Raw genomic sequence first — 19,814 nt, forward strand, 5'->3', positions numbered from 1 at the left:
CAAGCCGCATGGCACGGCCAAAAAAAGTTAAAAATAAAAATAAAATAATTTAATAAAATAGATAATGAACAACGACCTACTGTATAGCACAGGGACTTATTATACTCAATATCTTGTAATAACCTATAATGAAAGAGAATGTAAAAAAAAGAATATATATGTATACATATGTATATAAAATAACTGAATCACTTTATTGAAACTAACACAACATTGTAAGTCAATTATATTTCAGTAAATTTTTTTTAAAAAAGAGATTGTTCCATCTCCAAAGACTTAGCCAAAAGAGAGGAGGTGGAGTGAATATTTATTAGTTGTTTCCACAGAATTCCTGCTTCTGCAAACCTGACATTTACCCCATGCCCCAGTTCCAGAGCAGAAACTCATTGCTTTAAGAAATCAGCACTTTCTATAACCCATTGCCATAGTGATTGGTTAGAGCAGTAGTGCTCAAAAGCAATTTTTCATTGCTTGGCAACTGGCAATATCTGGAAATATTTTTGGTTGTCACACTGGAGGAGGGGGTGCTACTGGCATCTAGTGGGTGGAGGCCAGGGATGCTGTTAAACATCCTACAACGCACAGGACAGCCTTCCACAGCAAAGAATGATCTGGCCCCAAATGTCAGCAGTACCAACGTTGAGGAACACTAGGTTAGAGGATAAATATGTGACCCATTTGAAGTCAATACAAAATCAACCCCAAGACTAGAAGCTTCTCAGTTCTCTGGAATGTGCGAGACGGCCTATGATCCTTGCACTCATTTTGCTAATACAGAAGGAGGGCCGAAGCTGTGGGAGTGGGAAGAGAAGTTGGGTTGAGTACCATATGCAGCCTGAGAATGAAACTGATGCCCAGAGAAAAATCTGTAGTCTGCCTTGGCCGTAGAAGCTCCACCAGCTGACAGCTTTCTTAGCGTCCCCATTTTAAAAACATTCTCAAGCAAGGGAATCCGGTTCAATTTAAGTCAGGTGGCCACCCCTAGTCCAATCAGTGGAATCATCCATCAAAAGAGGAAGCAAAAGTGGCCGGCAAGCAAGCCAAATGGCTTGACCCCAAGATGAGAGCCCAGGTTTTTACCAACCACGGTTCTTGGCCTCCTTAGTCAATAGAAATTGATCAGAGGCCAGACAAGAAATTCAGGCAAGGCTTTATTGGGACCCCTGCTGCAGCAGCGGGGGGGAGCGAGAACGAACAGATTCCCGTGCTTGCTTGCTCCCCAAGGGTGGAGGTATGGGGTGAGGGCGGGTCCAAGGGTGGAGCCAGAAGGGTGGCTTTGGTGGTCTGCCCACCCCTCTGGTGGTGGTGTGTGCAGGGGACATGCGCAGTACCCTGATTTTGCTCCCAGCTCTTCAGAAGTGGCAGCTGGGTTTTTTTTTTTTTTTGGTCTTTTGGTATCTTGTTGGCCATAATTTGCCCCAGTTATTTTTAGTCCCTTATAGTTCCTTTGTCTTTAGTTGCTCCAGTAGATGTTCGTCCGGGTGGAAGCACTGCAGCAAAGGGTCCCAGGTCCCAGCCTGTCTCTAAAGTTAGCACTGAAGAGACAGAAACCCCACACTACCAACCCCCACCCCCGAAACTTACCTAGACACAGACAATGACATTGAGTGCTAACTATTCCTTTATTAGGTGGTGAGGGGAAAGGGGGCTGTACAATGCAAGGCCTGGGAATTTAGCTACACAAGGACTGTGACCAGAAGCTATATTACAAAAACAGCCTACAAATACTTCTATTCTGCCCTGGGGCTGGGCCAGGGGAGTACCAGGAGGAGGTGCCATGCAGGCAGCTCCTTTCCTCCCTGCAGGCCCATATTTACAGGGAGACAAAGTAAAATGCACATGTCTCCCCTGGTCCTCATATTCCCACCGGCCACCCCACCCCCCAGTTCCCAAAGGGAGGTGGCCCACACTCTGTGAGGGGGGGCTTGGGGACAGGCTCTCCAGGCCAGAAGGGCACTTCCCCCAGCAAAGCTATAGAATAAGTCGCATCTGGAATGCAGTGAAGTGAGGGAGGTGGGGTGGGGAGAAGGCTCCCAAGTCTCACCCGACCCCTAGCCCCAGAGGGTTCGCCCAAGGGTGCCTACTTGGTACACACCAGGGTCGTGTACTTGGTACACAGGATCCCGGTCATGCCTGTGTACTTGGTACACAGAATCCAGCTTGGCCGAATGGGCCCACAGACTCAGCCCCACGGGGGCACTGGGGGGTTTGCGGGGGGCAGGGAGCGTCTCCATATATATATTTTGTAAAAAATAATAATAATAATGTTTGTTTAAATGAATTTGTTTCTATACAAAATGTAAAAAAAAATAATAATAATAATCCACCTGTGTCAGAACATGAGTGAGAGAGGCCAGAGGAGGCAAGAAAGCAGGAGAGAATTGGGGGGGTGGTGGCCCCAGGAAGAGGGGAGAGGCAGGAGCATGTCCCAGACTCACCACAAGACCCAAAGGGTGGGGGTCAGCCTGCACCCCTTATAAATAAAGGAAGACTGAAGCCCTAGGCTTGTGACCTGTCTTGGTCACACTGCAAGGAGGGTGGGGTGCAGGGGAAGAGATTAGAGAGAATGAAATGGACTAAAAGGGGAGACAGAGAGGAAGCAGGATGGGGTGTCTCTACAGCCTCCCCAAATCTAGGAACTGTGCAGCCCTCAGGCCAACACTTGCCTCTTGGGGGTGACTTCAGGCTGGGACCCTAGCTGGGTCTGGGACTGAGCAAGAGGGCCAGGGACCGACAGGGGGAGCGGCTGGGCAGACAGTGTCCCAGCGGCCGTGGCCCCGGTGGCAGTGGCCGGGCTGGGCGTGGAGTCGGACCAGTCCGAGAGTGAGGGAGGTGAGGGGCTGGCCCAGTGCTCGGGGGACTCTGGGGATGGGGTCAGGTAAGGGTGCTCGCTGGGGACCCGCAGGAAGCGGGCCTTTGGGGGGCTGCTGTGGGCCCCGGCCGCGGGGAACTCATCGCCATGTCCTGGGGCTGCCAGGTACGGTGGGGGCCGCTCCTGGGGGGACACGGGGTTCCCGGGGTTCAGCAGCTGGGGTCCCGGGGCCAGCGGCAGCAGGAAAGAGGGACCTGGGGGGGCAGGTGGGGGCAGCCGGGCCCAGTCGAGGGGGACGGCCACGGGGTTCAGCAGGCCCAGGCTGAGCACACAGCCCCCGGGGGGCTGGCGCCCGAGACCTGCCCGGCCCGCGCCACCAAGCTGTGCCAGAGACACGGCTGTGGCCGTGGCAGCCGCGTAGGGCCCCTCGAGGGGGAAGCCGCCAGGGGACGCGGGGGGGCCACCAAAGGGCCGTGGGGAGTCCAGCGAGTCCACCGGCGAGAGCGTGACCGAGCTCTCGGCCAAGGGACCCGGGCAGGCCAGGGTCAGCTTCTTGCCCCGCCCCCGGGTGCCCTGAGGCCCCAGCCCCGCCTTCCCAGGAGGCCTCCGGCTCTTCTTGCCCCCGGACTGTGCCACCTTGAGGCCTGGGAGGAAGGCCCCGGGCGGGCAGAGCAAGGGCCCCAGGCCGTGGGGGCCAGGGGGGCTACGGGGCCCACTGGGCTGGTCTAGCAAGCGCACGATGTCCTGGTGCAGCCGCTCCTGGGCCACATCCCGGGGCAGCCTGTCCAGGTGGTCTGTGATCTCACGGTTGGCAAAGTGGTCCAGCAGCAGCTTGGCAGCCTCAAAGCTGCCCTCCCTGGCGGCCAGGAACAGCGGAGTCTCCTCCTGTGGCGGCCCAGAACCCACAAGATGTCAGGGTCACAAGAGTCAGGATTAACTGCTGGCTAACATCACAGAGGCCTCCTCTCTCTGGGGGAACCTGAGATCTAAGAGTTCATACTCTCCAGCCAGACAGACCTCGGTCGGAATCTCAGCTCTGCTGGGGAAAATTGGGCAAGTTCTTTCCTTTAAGCCACATTCATCCAGCACCCACTAAGCTTCAGGCCGCAAAAGCCAGGACCAGGGTGAGGAGGGTGAAGCACTCGCCTTAGGCATAAAATTTAAGGGGGCATCAAAATAAATGATATTTTAATGAAAAATTTTTAAATTAAGATTAATGCAAAAAGAATCCATAATGAATATAATTTTGGAAATTTTAAATAAGGATGGAATCCAACCCCGCACCCCTTTGAGCCTCACTCTTTCATCTGTAAAATGAGACTAATACCACCTGGCAAGGGTTTTTAAACAACAATCATAACATCTACCTTTTATTGAGGATGTGCTAAGGCACTTTATAAAAGCTTTAGCTCACTGAATCCTCGAAAGAGACAATGAGGTGGGTACCGTTGCTTCCCCATTTCGAGGATGAGAACAGAGGTTCAAAAGAGTTAAGCAATGTGCCCAAGGTCACCCAGCAACTGCCATACACTTCCTCCTCTGATCCACTATTGAAACCCCTTGGGCCCAAATCCCACCCCTGGCTGCAGGCAGGCTGGCTGCAAAGCTGGCTGCGGGCAGGGTGAATGCCCCCACTAGCCCACCCCAACCTGCTCTCTGCCACCTGTGGAAGCTGTGCCGGGGCTGACTCCCAGGTGGGCCAAGGGCTGGGGCTCACCTTGCTATCTTGCATGTCTTTGTTAGCTCCATTTTTGAGCAGGGCCAGGGTGGCCTCCACGTTGTTGACAGCTGCAGCCCAGTGTAAGGCTGATTTTCCTGGGGGGGGAAGTGAAGGAAGGTCAGGGTCAGGACCAGGCTCATTTGCTGGCCCCCCAACAGCAGGGGGACAGAAAAGGTCTAGAACATGGCCTGGGATGAGGGGAGGGTAGGCCTGCCACGAGTTATCTGAGTAACTGTGTTTGGGTCCATGTGCGTGCACACCTGTAGATGTAACTCTCCATATACGGGGCGTACTACGTGGACCTCACTCAGTGGTACCTAGAGCTGTGCTGTCCAATGCAATAGCCACCAGTCACATGTGGTTCTTTAGTTTATGTAAATTAAAATTACAACAACAACAACAAAAAAATGGAGTTCCCTGGTGGTCTAGTGGTTAGGATTCCAGGCTTTCACTGCTGTGGCCTGGGTTCAGTCCCTGGTCGGGAAACAGATCCCACATGCCGCACAGGGCAGCCAAAAGGAAAAACACAGTAAAATAAGTTAAATTAAATTAAATTGGTACCAAGACCATTTAACGGGGAAAGGATAGCTTTCTCAACAAATGGTGCCGGTACAACTGTTATCTCCACGTGCAAAACGATAAAGCTGGACCCCTACTGCACACCATATACAAAAAAATAATTCAAAATGAGTCAAAGACCTAAATGTAAAAGCTCAAACTATAAAACATTTAGAAAAAAACATGGGAGTAAATCTTCATGACCTTGAATTAGGTAAAGCATTCTTAGATACGACACCCAAAACACAAGCAACAATAACAAAAACGACAAAAATAGATAAATTGGACATTATCAAGATGAAAACTTTTGTGCTTGTAAGGACACCATCTAGAAAGTAAAAAGAAAACCTACAAATATATTAAACCTACCATATGTTTGATAAGAGACATACCTAGACTATATGAAGAACTTCTACAACTCAATAATAAAAAGACAAGTAACCCAATTTAAAAATGGGCAAAGAATCCGAACAGACATTTCTCCAAAGAAGATACACAAATGGACAATAAGCATGTGAAGAGATGCTCAACATCATTAGCCATCAGGCAAATGCAAATCAAACCACAATGAGATACTAAATCACATCCACTAGGAAGACTAGAACAAAAAGACAGACAATAGCAAGTGTTGGTGAGGATGTGGAAATACTGGAACCTTCATACACTGTTGGTAGGAATGTAAAACAGGGCAGGCACTGTGGAAAACAGTCTGGCAGTTCCTTAAAAGGTTAAACAGAGTTACCATGTGACCCAGCAATTCTGCTCCTAGGGATATACCCAAGAGAAATGAAAACATATGTCCACACAAAAAATGATACAGGACTGTCCATAGCAGCATTATTCATAACAGCCAAAAATCAGAAACAACCCAAATGTCCATCGGTGGATGAATGGATAAACAAAATGTGGTATATCCATATAACAGAATATTATTTATTCATTAAGAAACAAAAAAGAAATAATACGGATACACGCTACAACATTTGTAAACCTCAAAAACATCGTGCTAAGTGAAAGAAGCCAGTCAAAAAAGACCACATATTGTATGATTTCATTTATATGAAATAACCAATCCATATAGAGAGTAAGTACATTAGCAGTTGCCTACGGGCCGGGAAGATGAGGGGGATTGAAGGGGTGATGGCTAAGAGATGAGGGCTTCTTTTTCAGATGATGAAAACATTTTAAATTTTATTATGATGATATTTGTACAACTATGTGGTTATACTAAAAATCATTGGATTTTCTAATTGAAATGGATGAATTGCATGGCATCTGAATTAGATGTCAGTACAGCCGGGGTTTTTTTAAGTAGGCAAAACAAAGGTTAAAACATTAAATGAAATAAAACATTTAGTTCTTTGCTCACTCCAGCCACATTTCAAGTGCTTGAGAGCACATGCCAGTGGCTACCATATTGAACAGAACAGACAAAGAATATTTCCATCATCACAGAAAGTTCTATTGGACAGTGCTCTTCTAAAGCCGTATTTCCCAACCAGGGGTGATTTTCCTCTAAGGGGCATTTGGCAATGTCTGGAGATATTTTTGGTTGTCACAACTGAGAGGTGGGGTGCTATTGGCATCAGTGGGTGGAAGCCAGGGATGCTACTGAACATCCTACACTGGATAAAGAAGATGTGGCACATATATACAGTGGAATATTACTCAGCCACAAAAAAAGAATGAAATAATGCCATCTGTAGCAACATGGATGGACCTAGAGATTGTCATACTGAGTGAAGTAAGTCAGGCAGAGAAAGACAAATATATGATGTCGCTTACATGTGGGATCTTAAAAAATGGTACAAATGAACTTATATACAGAACAGAAAAAGAGCCACAGATGTAGAAAACAAACTTATGGTTACCAGGGGGACAAGGGGGGAGGGATAAGTTAGGAGATTGGGATTGACACATACATACTATCATACATAAAATAGATAACTAATAAGGACCTCCTGTAAGCACAGGGAACTCTACTCAATGCTCTGTAATGGCCTAGATGGGAAAGAATCTAAAACAGAGTGGATATACATATATGTATAACTGATTCAGTTTGCTGTACACCTGAAACTAACACAACATTGTAAATCGACTATCCTCCAATAAAAATTTTAAAATAAAAAAAAAATTTTTAATAAATAAATTAAAAAAAACATCCTTCACTACACAGGACGGCCCCCACCACAAAGAATGATCCAATCCCACATGTCAGTGTTGCTGAGATTGAGGACACCTGCTCCAAAGGATGTTTCTAAGAGTCCAAGGGCAGGTCACTGTTGCGCAAGCAAGCCACCTCCAGGGAGGGAGCGGCCCTCACCTATGGATCTGGCTGATTTGCAAATTTATCACACCAGTTTTCCAGCAGATGGCACCAGAGTAAGTTCTTCTAACAAAGCAGATGGAAGGGAAGCGTCTTGGGAAGGGCACCTTTTCCTGAACCACTGCCACATAGTATGGGCTAATGGGCGCCATTTTTTTTTTTTAATGCATGAGTGTAGGTCCATGTTGAAACCCTGTTATGAGTCCACAAGTTTCATTGACTGGGTGTCAGTGTAGGTGTGAGTTCACACCAACAGTCAGGGCCCAGATGACACCCTCTCAGCCCACACCCACCACTACCCCCCACAGCCTACCGAGTTCATCCACAGCATTGACATCAGCATGGCTGGCAATGAGCTCTTCCACCATGCCCTCCACTGCCAGGCGGGCCGCCAGGATCAGTGCTGTGGAGCCGTCTGCCATGCGGGCATCCAGGTCTGTGGAGCGGTTCCGGATGAGAATCTAAGGGAGATGGGGCACAGCAGGAGGAGTCATGGCAAGAACAAAGGGACGAGAAGCACCTCTAAGCCCTCTGAGGACCCCAACCAATACACCCCATGGAACTGATGAGGTTCAGGGAATAGCTTCTTGCCAGAAACTGTACTCCCATATATCCCCATCTTACAAATGAGAAAGATGAGCTCTGAAAGGCAGAACCAGGGCTTGAACCCAAGTCGGTCTGATGCCTGTCCCAGCTCTGAAGTCCAAAGAGGCGAGCCCATCTCACCTGGAAAACGCCCTGGGCATCAGCAGTGACGGCTGTGTGCAGGGGGGTGCGCCCTGAGTGGTCCTGGGCATTGGTGTCTGCCCCAGCATCCAGCAGCCGCTTGGCCGCATCAGCCCGGGCATAGCGGGCAGCCAGGTGCAGGGCCGTCTCACCCGTGCGGTCGGTCCGAGCCCCAAGCTGTGCCCCCTGGCAGATAAGGTCTGAGATGATGCTGGCTGACGTGTCTTCTGCCTCGTCCTCCTCAGCTGGGATTGCTTCCAGGGCCCCCCCGCAGAAGGAGGCCAGCATTAGCGGGGTGAAGCCATCTGCAGGGACCAGGAGTGTGTCACAAGGGAGGTGGGCACAGGGCCTTTCTGGGTAATACGATTGAGGGCACTGCATTAGGAGGAAGTGGGACATGTGGAAACACAAGAGGGAATGGCAAATCCTCCCATCACACACACACACCTGTGTCAGGTGCCCCAGAAGCCAACCCAGGATGAGGATTCATGGGCATGTGATTTGTCACAGAAGGGCTCCTAGGTAGTAGGGGACACAGAACGAAGGAGGGAGGCAGTCAAACAAGTGTGCAACCTTGGGCAAATGCCTGGAGAGTTATTTCAGCCTGATCCCAAAGGGGGACTGTGGAAGCTGAGCTGTACCCCAGAGTTGTAATCCAGCTTGAGTCAAAGGAGCTGAGCCTTTCATACTCCTGCATCCACTGGTCAGGAGCTGCCCCCAGGGACATAAAATACCAAGCACCTCAGGCCCCGGTAGCCTGAAGGGCTTCAAAAGAGAGCCATAGGTCCTGGTCACTGGGAGCAAAAGCAAAACAGAGCTGGGGAAGGCATATCCCAAAATGCGGCAAAGACAAATCCAAGAGGATCCAGATAACATGGTCTGCTATACTCTTCGTAAGCATTTGCTCTTGTTTCCCTGAGGAGGCTACTTGCATCCCATTCTCCATCCTCAAGCCCTAGATAAAGCCAAATCCTTCCTTCAAGGACAGGAATATAGCTCAGGCCTGTCAATCTGCATATTCCAGGCCCCAGGCCACACTGATTGGTTCAGGAATTGGTATGTCCATCCAATAAGAACTCATCCTGGGACTTTTGCTGGTACATATGGGAAAAAGATTTTGTAAGGCCTGTCCCACCTGTAGCTATCAGTGCCTGCAGGAAAAAGCCTACTTGGGCTGTGGAGCCAAGAGGTGTTGAGTCCTGGACCCAAATGTGCCTGAAGCTTCCATTTACAAGAGCCAGTAAATCCCTTGTTTTACTTAAGTTAGCTTGAGTTGGGCTATTAAAAGTTACAACCAAAAGTCCTGATTAACACACACCCCCACAGACGGACACCCAGACACACCCAGCGTTCCCCAGAAACAGACCCAGATGCAACCTGTCACGAGTAGGATGGATAAAGGGCATCCTGGAGGGAGGGATGCCTGACCTGGACCACGCACGTTGACATCCATGCCATCAGCATCTGCATCGCCCTGTGGTGGCGTCAATGCCATGGCTGGTGCCACACGGATGTCGGCAGCAACCAGGTGGTGTTGAGTCCACTGGCGGCAGTCCACAGCATCCTCAGCTCCCGCACCAGGCTCCTCTACCTGGAGGCACAAGGACCCAGGTTCTCACAAGGGGTTGGGAGACACAGTTAGAGGGACGGTCTGGGCATTCCCACAGGTTTCTCTCATGGAGATGCACACATGGCCCCAAGAAACCATTAACATCCTGCTTCTTTTATAGATAAGAAAATGGGCAATTGATGTACTGGAGCTCAGAGAACTCATAAGAGGAAGAACTGGGATTTTAATCTGGGAACCCACAGAAGTGATCAAGGAAGAGACACAGAGGGGGCTTCCCTGGCGGTCCAGTGGTTAAGACTCCACACTTCCAACGCAGGGGACGCGGGTTCGATCCCTCACCAGGGTACTAAGATCCCACATGCCGTGCAGTGCGGCCAAAAAATTAAAAGTAAAATAAATAAAAATTTTTTTTAATTTTAAAAAAAAGGAAGAGACACAGAGCATAACACTTGTCAGCACACACCTGTCTATACACTAGATAGGAACATACCAAAAGTGAAATTAAGAGAACAATTCTATTGACAACAGTATCAAAAAGAACAAAAAACTTTAAAATTAAATTCAACAGAAGAAATGCAAAACTTGTACTCTGGAAATTCCAAATCACTGGTTAAAGAAATGTGGGATTGGGGGATCCTGCAATAATAATAATTCCCAGTATTGGGATTTCCCTGGTGATCCAGTGGTAAAGAATCCGCCTTACAATGCAGGGGACACGGATTCGATCCCTGGTTGGGGAACTAAGATCCCACACGTCTTGGAGAAACTAAGCCCGCATGCCACAACTACTGAGCTCTCACGCCTCAACTAGAGCCCACCTGCCACAAACTACAGAGCCCACACACCGCAACTACAGAGCCCACGTGCCCTGGAGCCTGAGCACTACAACTAGAGAAGGGAAAAATCCACATGCCACAACTAGAGAGAAGCCCACGCACCAAAACAAAACAGCCTGCGCACCGCAGTGAAAAATCCCGCATGCCTCAACGAAGATCCCGAGTGCCACAGCTAAGACCTGACGCAGCCAAAAAATATATAAATAAATAAATAATAAAGAAATCTTTAAGCAAAATAATAATTCCCAGTATTAATCTGGGAAAGGAGTGAAAGGTGAGAAGCAGGGAGTTGCCCTGGATACCACGTAGGCTCCCACGTGATACCACAGATATGAACGTGAGGTATCAGGACCAAATAATCACACACAAATGTATTGATTTACCCTCAGGAGTCTAGCACCTGGGCCCCTCAGAGGAGCTCAATACATTTCAGACTCTTGGTCCAGACGGGAAGAATGAAGTTATGAAAACAGGACAGAATATCCCTAACTAGCCTGCCTGGGCATTTAACAGCCTGCACCAAACACAGAGCCTGATCAAGCCAGACCTGAGCTTAAGGACCCAGGTGGGGAGTTGAATTTCATGAAAGGGGAGAGCCAGGTGATGGACAGCTAACCAGAAAGGGCCATGGAGGATGGGACAGCCTTCAATGTGGATTCAATGTCTGACACTGTCACTTAGTAGGCTTGTGACCCTAGGCAAATCCCATGAGAGCTCTGAGCTTCTCACTGGTAAAATAAGGATGATGTGATCATTCCGCAATGCTAAAATGCCATCATAAACATTCTGTACCATATATTTAACACCCACTTTTGGATGAGAAAGAAAAAAAAAGCCTGGGGCAAGCAGATTTCTTTAGCTGTCAATTGTAATAGATGTCTTCATTTCAACAAACATTAAACCATAGACAGGGGAGGGAATTCCCTGGTGGCCCAGCGGTTGGGACTCCACGCTTTTACTGCCGAGGGCTGGGGTTCAATCCCTGGTTGGGGAACTAAGATCCTGTAAGCCGCACAGTGCGGCCAAAAAAAAAAAAAAAGAAAAGAAAACATAGGCAGGGGAGAATGGAGGTGTGTATCAATAGCTACCTTATAGCATCCTCATAAAGATGAAATAAGATGCTTTGTGTACATTCAAGATATTCAGCAAGTGACAAAGTAATGCTAGCAGGAGGCTGTTATGAACGGTGCTCCCCAAAAATCATATGTTGAAGGCCTAATCCCCCAACATGACTATATTTGGAGACAGGGCCTTTAAGGAAGTAATGAAGGTTAAATAAGATCATGAGTGTGGAGCCCTAATTCAATAGGACCAACGTCCTAATAAGAAGAGGAAGAGATGCCAGAGTTCTCTCTCCATGCACACACAGAGGAAAGGTCACATGAGGACACAGTGAGAAAGCACATTCTACCTGCCAGGAAGAGAGCCCTCACCAAGAACCAACCCTGCCAGCACCTTGATCTTGGACTTCCACCCTCCAGAGCTGTGAGAAGATAAGTGTCTGCTGTTTGAGCCACCAGTCTGTGGTATTTCATTATGGCAGCCCTAGCTGACTAAGACAGGGCCCGCGGCTGTGGCCCCAGGACAGGAAAAGACCAGCTGGGAGTGCTCTCAGGCTGGGCACGCTGGACTAAGTTGGATGCAGCAGAGAGAAAGCAGAGTCACTGTCTGGGCCAGGGGATCCCCTCTGGAAAGATGCCAGGAGCAGGATGGGGTGAGTGCTGTGACTGTTCTCCAGAGCCAGGGACAGCAGAGATTTTCCTGGCTCTCCCACTGACCATCAAGCCCCAACCCAGGACCCTGAGGGCAGGGGTCAGAGGAGGAGACACAACCTTCAGTCGCTTGGCCTCCGGGCACTCTGTGTCCATCCAGTCTGTGGCCACCTCCCCCATCAGACTCTCACCCTTGGCCATGTTCCTGTGGTGGGGAGGAGGGAGGGGACAATGGGTCAGTAGGGGCAGGGTGCAGGGTCAAGAGACACGGTCCATTGAGGGGACGCAGGATGTGGTCAAGGTTGCAGGGGGTACCATCAGGGGTTGTGATGGGTGACGGCCAGGGTCTTAAGGTGGAACTGGAGAAGCACAGGAGTGGGGTCAGAGGTCAGAGCAGTCAGCTGTGGGACAGGTGAGGGTCCCAGGCATATAGCAGGGGTTATAGAAGATGACGTCAGGGGTCATGGAGGATAGAGTTACCCTCATAACAGGCGAGAGATGTAGCCAGGATCAAGGAGGTTGTGGAGAGGGGCCGGGGGTCACAGGGTGACAGGAGAGGAGTAAATTCAGGGATTAGGTCAGGGTGGGGTTGGAGTCTCGTGGGACAGGCCAGGGAGTCAGAGGTGAAGCCCACAGCCAAGGCCAAGATTTGAGGATCGTGGGGAATGAGCACTGAGTTGGGGTGGAAAGGGGGTCAGAGGTGAGGTCAAAAGTCAGGGTGTGTTAGAGTCAGAGGTGATATTGGGGGTCATAGAGGATAGGGTCACGGGGCCAGCAAGGGATTGGGATGCAGACAGGGATCACGAGATCAGTAGTCATGTGGGAACAAATTTTGAGTATCAGGGTGAAATCTGAGAAGCTGGGGTCAGGGAGGGTTCAGGGTAGAGTCAGAGTAGGATCTGAGTGAGGGAACTGGATCATAGGAAATGGGGCCAAGGGTCACGCATCAGGGGTGATTCCCAGGGATTATCGAGTCAGTGGTCAAGGGGATGAACACTGGGTTTCCAGGCTGGAGTCTGCAGTTAGGGTCAGGTAGGGGTCAGAGGTCAAAGTCAGGTCAAGGTGGGCTCAAGGGCTCACAAAGCCCCACAGTCAGGGACAGGGAATGGGCTGAGTCAGGGTCCTCACTTCATGCCCAGAGCATCTTGGCCCACGGGTTCCCGCCGGCCCTTGTGGCCAGCTGCAGCATCCTTGTGCAGCGCGAAGCCCTCGGGGAACCAGAGGGTGCTGTGCTCACGCTTGCGGCGGGCCACCATGACGCCCAGGACGAGAATGACCAGCAGGAAGACGGCGCTCGCAGCCAGCAGGGGCAGTAGCGGCACGCTTGGTTCTGGCAGCTCCAGCGGTTCCCCTGCGGGCAGGAAGCAGGGGGTCTCAACCAGGGGCCAAGGCCCACCCCACCACGGGAGCCCCGGTTCCACCCTCAGCACCCGCCAGGCTGGCCCTCACCCCGTGCCGCCCGCAGTGGGTACGGGAAGTCAAGGCGCTCCACTGCTGACAACGCTCCCAGATAGTCTGCCGCACTCTGGGCGTCGGGAAAACAGTGGTCATTCTCAGGCGACTGCAGGCACAGACGGTTGTCAATCTCCAGCATCACCACAGAGCTGCGGGGACACAACAGAGGGACAGGCAGGCTCAGCAGGCACTCCTACAAGCCCTGCACCATGCCCCACTCCCCTGCACCAGGCTCGAGCATCTCTACTCACCATGTCACCACTGCCCCCTATCTAGCATCCAACTCCACCACAACCCCAAAACCAGTCTTTTTTTAAATACACTTACTATATATTTGGTGATATTAAGGATATTTATTTTTTTAACTGTGATCGTGGTATTATCATGTTTTAAAGAAAGAGCTTATTTTTTACAGAAACATACTGACATGTCTACGTACGAAATGACGTGCTATCTAGAAATTATTTCAACATAACATGGGAACTAGAACAAACTGAAGGGACTATGTATGAAATAATAATGGCCATATGTGTTCATTGTCAATGCTAGGTCCTAGGTACCTCGACGTTCATTACCCTGCTCTGTTTTTGTATATGTTTAAAATTCTTTATCAATTCCCCAAACGAGTCTTGCTGTGGCCACCAGTGTCCTCTGAGCCATGAATCCAATGGTCATTGTTTTCATGTCGACTTGTCCTTTATCAGGCTGGTGCATCCATCACCTGCCTGCTATGAGCACTGGCTTCTAACAGTTGACAGCTGCCTCTCTGGCCTCAGCAAAGTGGGGATCCCTTCACTTGGGAGGTGACACCCCTTAGGGAAGCCTTCAGCCAGGGATTGGCTCATGTGGGGTGTACAAAAGCTGGCCCTCCTGTCTCAAGGTGGGACCAACTTTGAGGTGCTATTCACCCTCCAGAGCCCTACAAGGGATCAGGCTGAGGCTGGACTCTGGCTGAGGCCGGACCCTGGCTGAGGCTACCTCCTGCCTCAGTTCCTCCCCTGCCCGATCCTACTTCCCTCATTCCCTGTCTACTGAGAGCACCCTTCCAATACATCACATGTATCTGAATCTCCATCTCAGGCTCTGCTTCCAGGAACCCAACCCTCCAAACATTTTCATTCTTTGGGATACCCAGTGCCCTGGGCCCTGGCTCTCCTCCTTCTCTTTTCTGAGCTAATTTCCTTCAACCAATCCTCAGGACTCAGTGTCCCCAGATGATCCTTCTGTCCCCACATCTCTCCCCACTTCTTTGTGTCCCCCCCATGGATGCAATGATTGCCAAACCCTTTTTTCTTTCTTCTCTCAATCTTCTGACCCCAACTGCCTCCTGAGCGTCTCTCCAAGACCCCCAGATCACTCTGGAAGCCCCAAAGTAACCCCTGGCTTTCACCCTGTGTCTTCATCTTGATGAGACCACTTCCAGCAACTCAGTCACCCCAGCCAGGGACTGGCACATCCATCAACTATCCTCTCCATCTCCCCCATCCCAGCCATACCCAGTCAGAGGCCCTGACCCTCATCTCTAGCCTCCAGCCCTCCTCCCTGTGGCACATCCCACTCTGCTCAGAAGCCACATCTCCCTTCTGGCCCCTCTGCCAGGCCCCCAGCAGGAGAGTTCTATATTTTCCATTTCTAAAGCAAACAAAAAACTACACATGCCCTTAAACACTCTGCTATACTTCTGCCCTTATACACTTCTGCCTCTCCAGAAGGAAGTAGTGCTAGACCAGGGGCTATTCTGTTCCCCCAAAGGACCCTTGCCCATGTCTGGAGGCATTTTGGGTTGTCACATCTTAAGGGAGGGGAGGTGCGTTGCTTGCACCTAGTGGACAGAGGCCAGGGATGCTGCTAAACATCCTACAGTGCACAAGACAGGACAGCCCCTCACAGCAAAGAATGATCCGGCCCCAAATGTCAATGGTGCCAAGACTGAGATGCATGTATTGTATGACGCTGTATGTATTGCCAAGAAGGCTCTCCCAGATGTTAAGGGAAATAAATGCACAAGACCTGAGGAATGGTGCCCCTTCCCACGCCGGGCCTAGCGTCTGCGTGGGCACCATGGCTCCCCCGGGGGGAGTCACTCACCCGATCACCTCAGGGGCCAGCTCCCGCCGATTCCGGGATTCGGAGCCAGGACCAGGCCGGTGGTAAGGGAAGACCATAGCCTGGCCGTTCTCATCCAGACGGAAGCGCAGAGAGGTGCGCAGGATGCCACTGAGCCGCTGCAGGAAGTCGGCACTGGAGCGCAGCAGCTCCTCCGGCGGCAGCAGCACAGTGAGCACCAGGACACCTCGGGCCAGCAGAGCTGGCACCTCACCCGCACAGTCCAGTCCATCCCAACCGCACTCCTCTGTGTTGCAGCCCTGGTCGCAGCGGCCGTCGGCAAAGTGGTCCGCGCAGTACTTCTCATACACCGGGCTGGGGACAGAGAGGGGCGAGGTCAAGGGAGCCTCCAGCTCCACTGCACGCAAACACCACAGAGCACCCAGACCCTGGAGACAGCGCAAGCGCAGAGAACTGGAATGTATCCACGTGCTTGTGGAATGTAACAGGCTTTCTGCAAACACAGCCATTGCTTTGTAACTATTAATAAGTCAATAACTACTGAGAGCCACCTGTTATGTGCTGGGCGCTACTGTAGGCTCTAAGGATATGGCCCCAACATAAATCCCTATCCACGTGGAGCTGGCATTACAGTGGGCGGAGACGGATGTTAAAGGAGATGAATGAGCAGAATATACAGCATTTCGATCACACACCAATAAAGGCTAAATTTTGGCTAAATTTAAACACACACACACACACACACACACACACACACACACATCTATATGGAATTAAGTGCTAAGGAAAAAAATAAGGCTGGGGGTGGGTGGCCAGGGAGGAGCTCACTGAGGTCATTGCTTGAGCAAAAACTTGAAGGAGGTGAGGAAGGAGCCATGTGGCTTCCTGAAGGAGAGCATTCCAGGCAGAGGGAACAGCCAGTGCAAAGGCCCTGAGGTGGGGCCAAGCCTGGGGAATCTGAAGAATGGAAGAAAGGCCAGGGTGGCTGGAGCAGAATGAGCAAGGGGGAGAGTGAAGGTGGGAATGAGGACAGGAAGACAAAAGTAAGGGAAGGGTTCCAGGCAGAGGAACACACAGAGGGTCACACAGAGCACAGCACAGGGATGGACAGATGGAATGCATAGGACAAACAGACAGGGCTCATGAACAGACATAGAGAATGGCAGAAGAGGGGCAGGAATAGACATGCAGGAGCATGGACAGATGGATGGGCATATAGAGGGGCAAAAAGGGTGTGTGAATGGACAGAAGGACAGAGAGAAGAGGCACATGGATGAACAGGTGGCACACAAAGATGGACAGATGGGGCATACAGATGGACAGACTGGCATAGAGACAGACAGATGGACAGATGAGGTCCAAGGATGGACAAGCAGGTGTGCAGACAGACGGTTGGGTGTATAGAGGGACAAAAGGAATTCGTGGATGGACAGAAAGACAAACAAACAGGGCATAGGGAGGGACAGATGGAGCGCAGAAGCAGACAAAAAAACAGACAAAAGGAGCACATGGATGAACAGACAGGTGGGCACACTGATAGACAGGCAGGGAACAAGGATGGACAGACAGGGCACAGGAATGGGAAGACAGACAGACAAGTGACACATGGATGCGCAGACGGTACACCAAGAAACAGATGGGTCAAGTGAAGGGACAACCCAACAGACAGATTAAGGATTGACTGACAGACCAAGTTAAACGGATGGGCCGATAGAGAGGCAGGGCCCATGGATGGTCAGATGTGACACATGGACAGACAAGACACAGAGTGAGGACCGGCTCACTTGCAGGTGCGCTCCCGGCCGCCTGCGCGGCAGTCGAAGTTGTCATAGAGGCAGGCGGGCGAGCTGCAGGCGGGGTCGCAGCGGCTGTTGTTGAAGAGGAGCCAGCACTGCAACGCCGCACACTGCCGCCAGGGGTCGCTCACGCTCAGCGAGCAGTCGCCGCCATCCCAGCCGCAGCCTGGGCTGTTGCACTCTCGGTCACAGCGCTTGTCGCCGCTTTTGGCCTCGCAGGCGGCTCTCGGGCAAGACGGCTCCTCGGGGGCCTCGGGCACCGCTGCAGGTATCTCACAGCGCGGCCCAGCCCAGCCTGACGCGCACGCGCAGCGGAAGAAGGGCGCCAGCGTCTCCGGGCGGCAGGAGCCCCCGTGGAGGCAGGGGGAGGTCACGCAGCTGGCATTGGCGGCTCCCAGTGGCGACCCCCGGGAACCCCGGCAGGCGGGACCCGACAGCCCCGGGGGACAGGCGCAGCGCGGTCCACGGACCGTCTGCTGGCACGGGACGCCCACCGGGCACTGCAACTCCCAGCAGGAACGTGCCACCCGCTCGCAGCGCGGGCCGGAGAACGGCTGTGGGTTGGGTGGGGGGAAAGGAGAGAAAAAAAAAGTGCGGGGGCAGGGGATGGAGGGCGAGAAGGAGAGGAGACAGAGAGTAAGGAGGGAAAGAGAAATGGAAGGGTGGAGAAGAGGATTGAGGGTTGAAGGGGGAGAGAGAGGGGAATATGGGGGATCAGGACTTGGGAAAGGTTGGACCTCCAGTCTCCCCAGGTCTGGCTCAACCTCTCCCTCTTGCACTGGAGACCCACCTTGCAGATTAAGCCCAGCCTTCCCCAAGAGGCCACAACTCCAAATTCCAGAGGGACACACACACACAAACACACAACCTCCAGGAAATTTCAACATTTCCCAGAAACCCCTTCCATCTTACACCTCTTCCCCCCTAAAGCCACACCCTCCCATGAGGGCATGATCCCACTCCTCTCCCAGAGACGTTGATGTGAGTGTCCACCCCACCTACCGGGACACAGTGGCAAGAGAAAGTCAGAGCTCCCCCAGCGCCGGGGCTGGGATGGCACTGGCCTCCATGCTGGCATGGCTGCGACTCACAGGGAGACAAGACAGTCTGACAGTGGGGACCTGGGCAAGCAGAAGCACGTGGATCAGCCACAATGGGGAACACAGGCAGGATCGCAGGCCAGCCCCCTCTCCCATGCTTACCTGTGAAGCCGGCATGACAAAGGCAGTGGAAGCCCCCACCTGGGTCCTGCAAGCAGTCCCGGGTATGTGCCGCATGGCAGGCACCTGGACGACACTCATTGATGTCCGCCTCACAGCGCAGGCCGGTGTATCCCGGGGGGCAGGTGCAGCGGAAGCCACCCACCAGGTCCACACAGGTACCATTGTGCAGGCACCGGGGGCCCGGATCCAGGGGTGGGCCTGGGCCACAGTCATCCTCATTAATCTCGCAGAGCACGCCTAGGGGAAGGGGGGATGGGGAGCAGTCAGGAGCGGTCAGAAACCCAGCCTCCCGTCCTGTCCCCCAACCCTGACACTGGCCTACCCAGCGTTCCTGGAGGACACGAGCAGAGATAGCGGGCCACAAGGTCAATGCAGACGCCCCCATGCTGGCAGGGCTGGGAGGCACACTCGTCCATGTCATCCTCACAGTTGTCACTAGTGTAGCCAGCTGGACACTGCGGTGGGGGTGAGGCAGGGACCCACTCAGCCCAGAGAGACACAAGATACTCGCCATGAAGATAGACTCCCAGTGTAAAAGGACACATACAGTCATCCAACACACAGAGACATGCCCAGTGTGCAGAAACACACACACACCCAGTACATGGAAACACACCCAGTATATGGAAACACACCCAGACATGGAAGGACACACAGGCACAAGGGCTACAGATACACTCAGTGCAAAGGGACACACACAATACAAATGCACAAGACAGACCCACATGAGAAACACCCAGATACCCAGATACACACAAGACATACACAACCAGAGATACACATTCAGACACTGGCACATGCATTCATACCCAAAGAGACACCATGCACAGAGACACACACAGATATGTCCAAGAAACAACCAAAGACAGAAGTACACCCAGACAGAGACACCCTAAGATCTACCCAGAATGACACCCACAAAGATATACCCAGAGTCACAAAAGCAAAAACGCAGACATGCCTAGAGAGAGACAGCACACCAGGCTACAGACACACAGAAATGTGTAGCCAGA

At 51.7% G+C, this 19,814-nt stretch overlaps 1 protein-coding gene across 1 annotated transcript in view; it reads right to left on the bottom strand.

Annotated features, from left to right (window-relative positions):
* Positions 1-1,603: 1,603 nt before the first annotated feature.
* NOTCH3 (notch receptor 3) overlaps positions 1,604-19,814 on the bottom strand; it is a 33,528-nt gene continuing 15,317 nt past the window's right edge. Inside the window, exons 21-33 of the mRNA XM_024767288.1 lie at positions 19,124-19,256; positions 18,781-19,038; positions 18,581-18,699; positions 17,567-18,132; positions 15,804-16,136; positions 13,710-13,864; positions 13,389-13,611; positions 12,381-12,465; positions 9,571-9,733; positions 8,143-8,447; positions 7,730-7,877; positions 4,530-4,627; positions 1,604-3,697 (exon numbers count right to left, since the gene is read on the bottom strand). Of these exons, the coding sequence (XP_024623056.1) occupies positions 2,651-3,697; positions 4,530-4,627; positions 7,730-7,877; positions 8,143-8,447; positions 9,571-9,733; positions 12,381-12,465; positions 13,389-13,611; positions 13,710-13,864; positions 15,804-16,136; positions 17,567-18,132; positions 18,581-18,699; positions 18,781-19,038; positions 19,124-19,256 (3,633 nt within the window). The 3' untranslated portion in view covers positions 1,604-2,650. The remainder of the gene's footprint in view (positions 3,698-4,529; positions 4,628-7,729; positions 7,878-8,142; positions 8,448-9,570; positions 9,734-12,380; positions 12,466-13,388; positions 13,612-13,709; positions 13,865-15,803; positions 16,137-17,566; positions 18,133-18,580; positions 18,700-18,780; positions 19,039-19,123; positions 19,257-19,814) is intronic.

The sequence above is a fragment of the Neophocaena asiaeorientalis genome, unplaced genomic scaffold (genome assembly GCF_003031525.2).
Source record: "Neophocaena asiaeorientalis asiaeorientalis breed wild unplaced genomic scaffold, Neophocaena_asiaeorientalis_V1.1 scaffold87, whole genome shotgun sequence".
Lineage (NCBI taxonomy): Eukaryota > Metazoa > Chordata > Mammalia > Artiodactyla > Phocoenidae > Neophocaena > Neophocaena asiaeorientalis.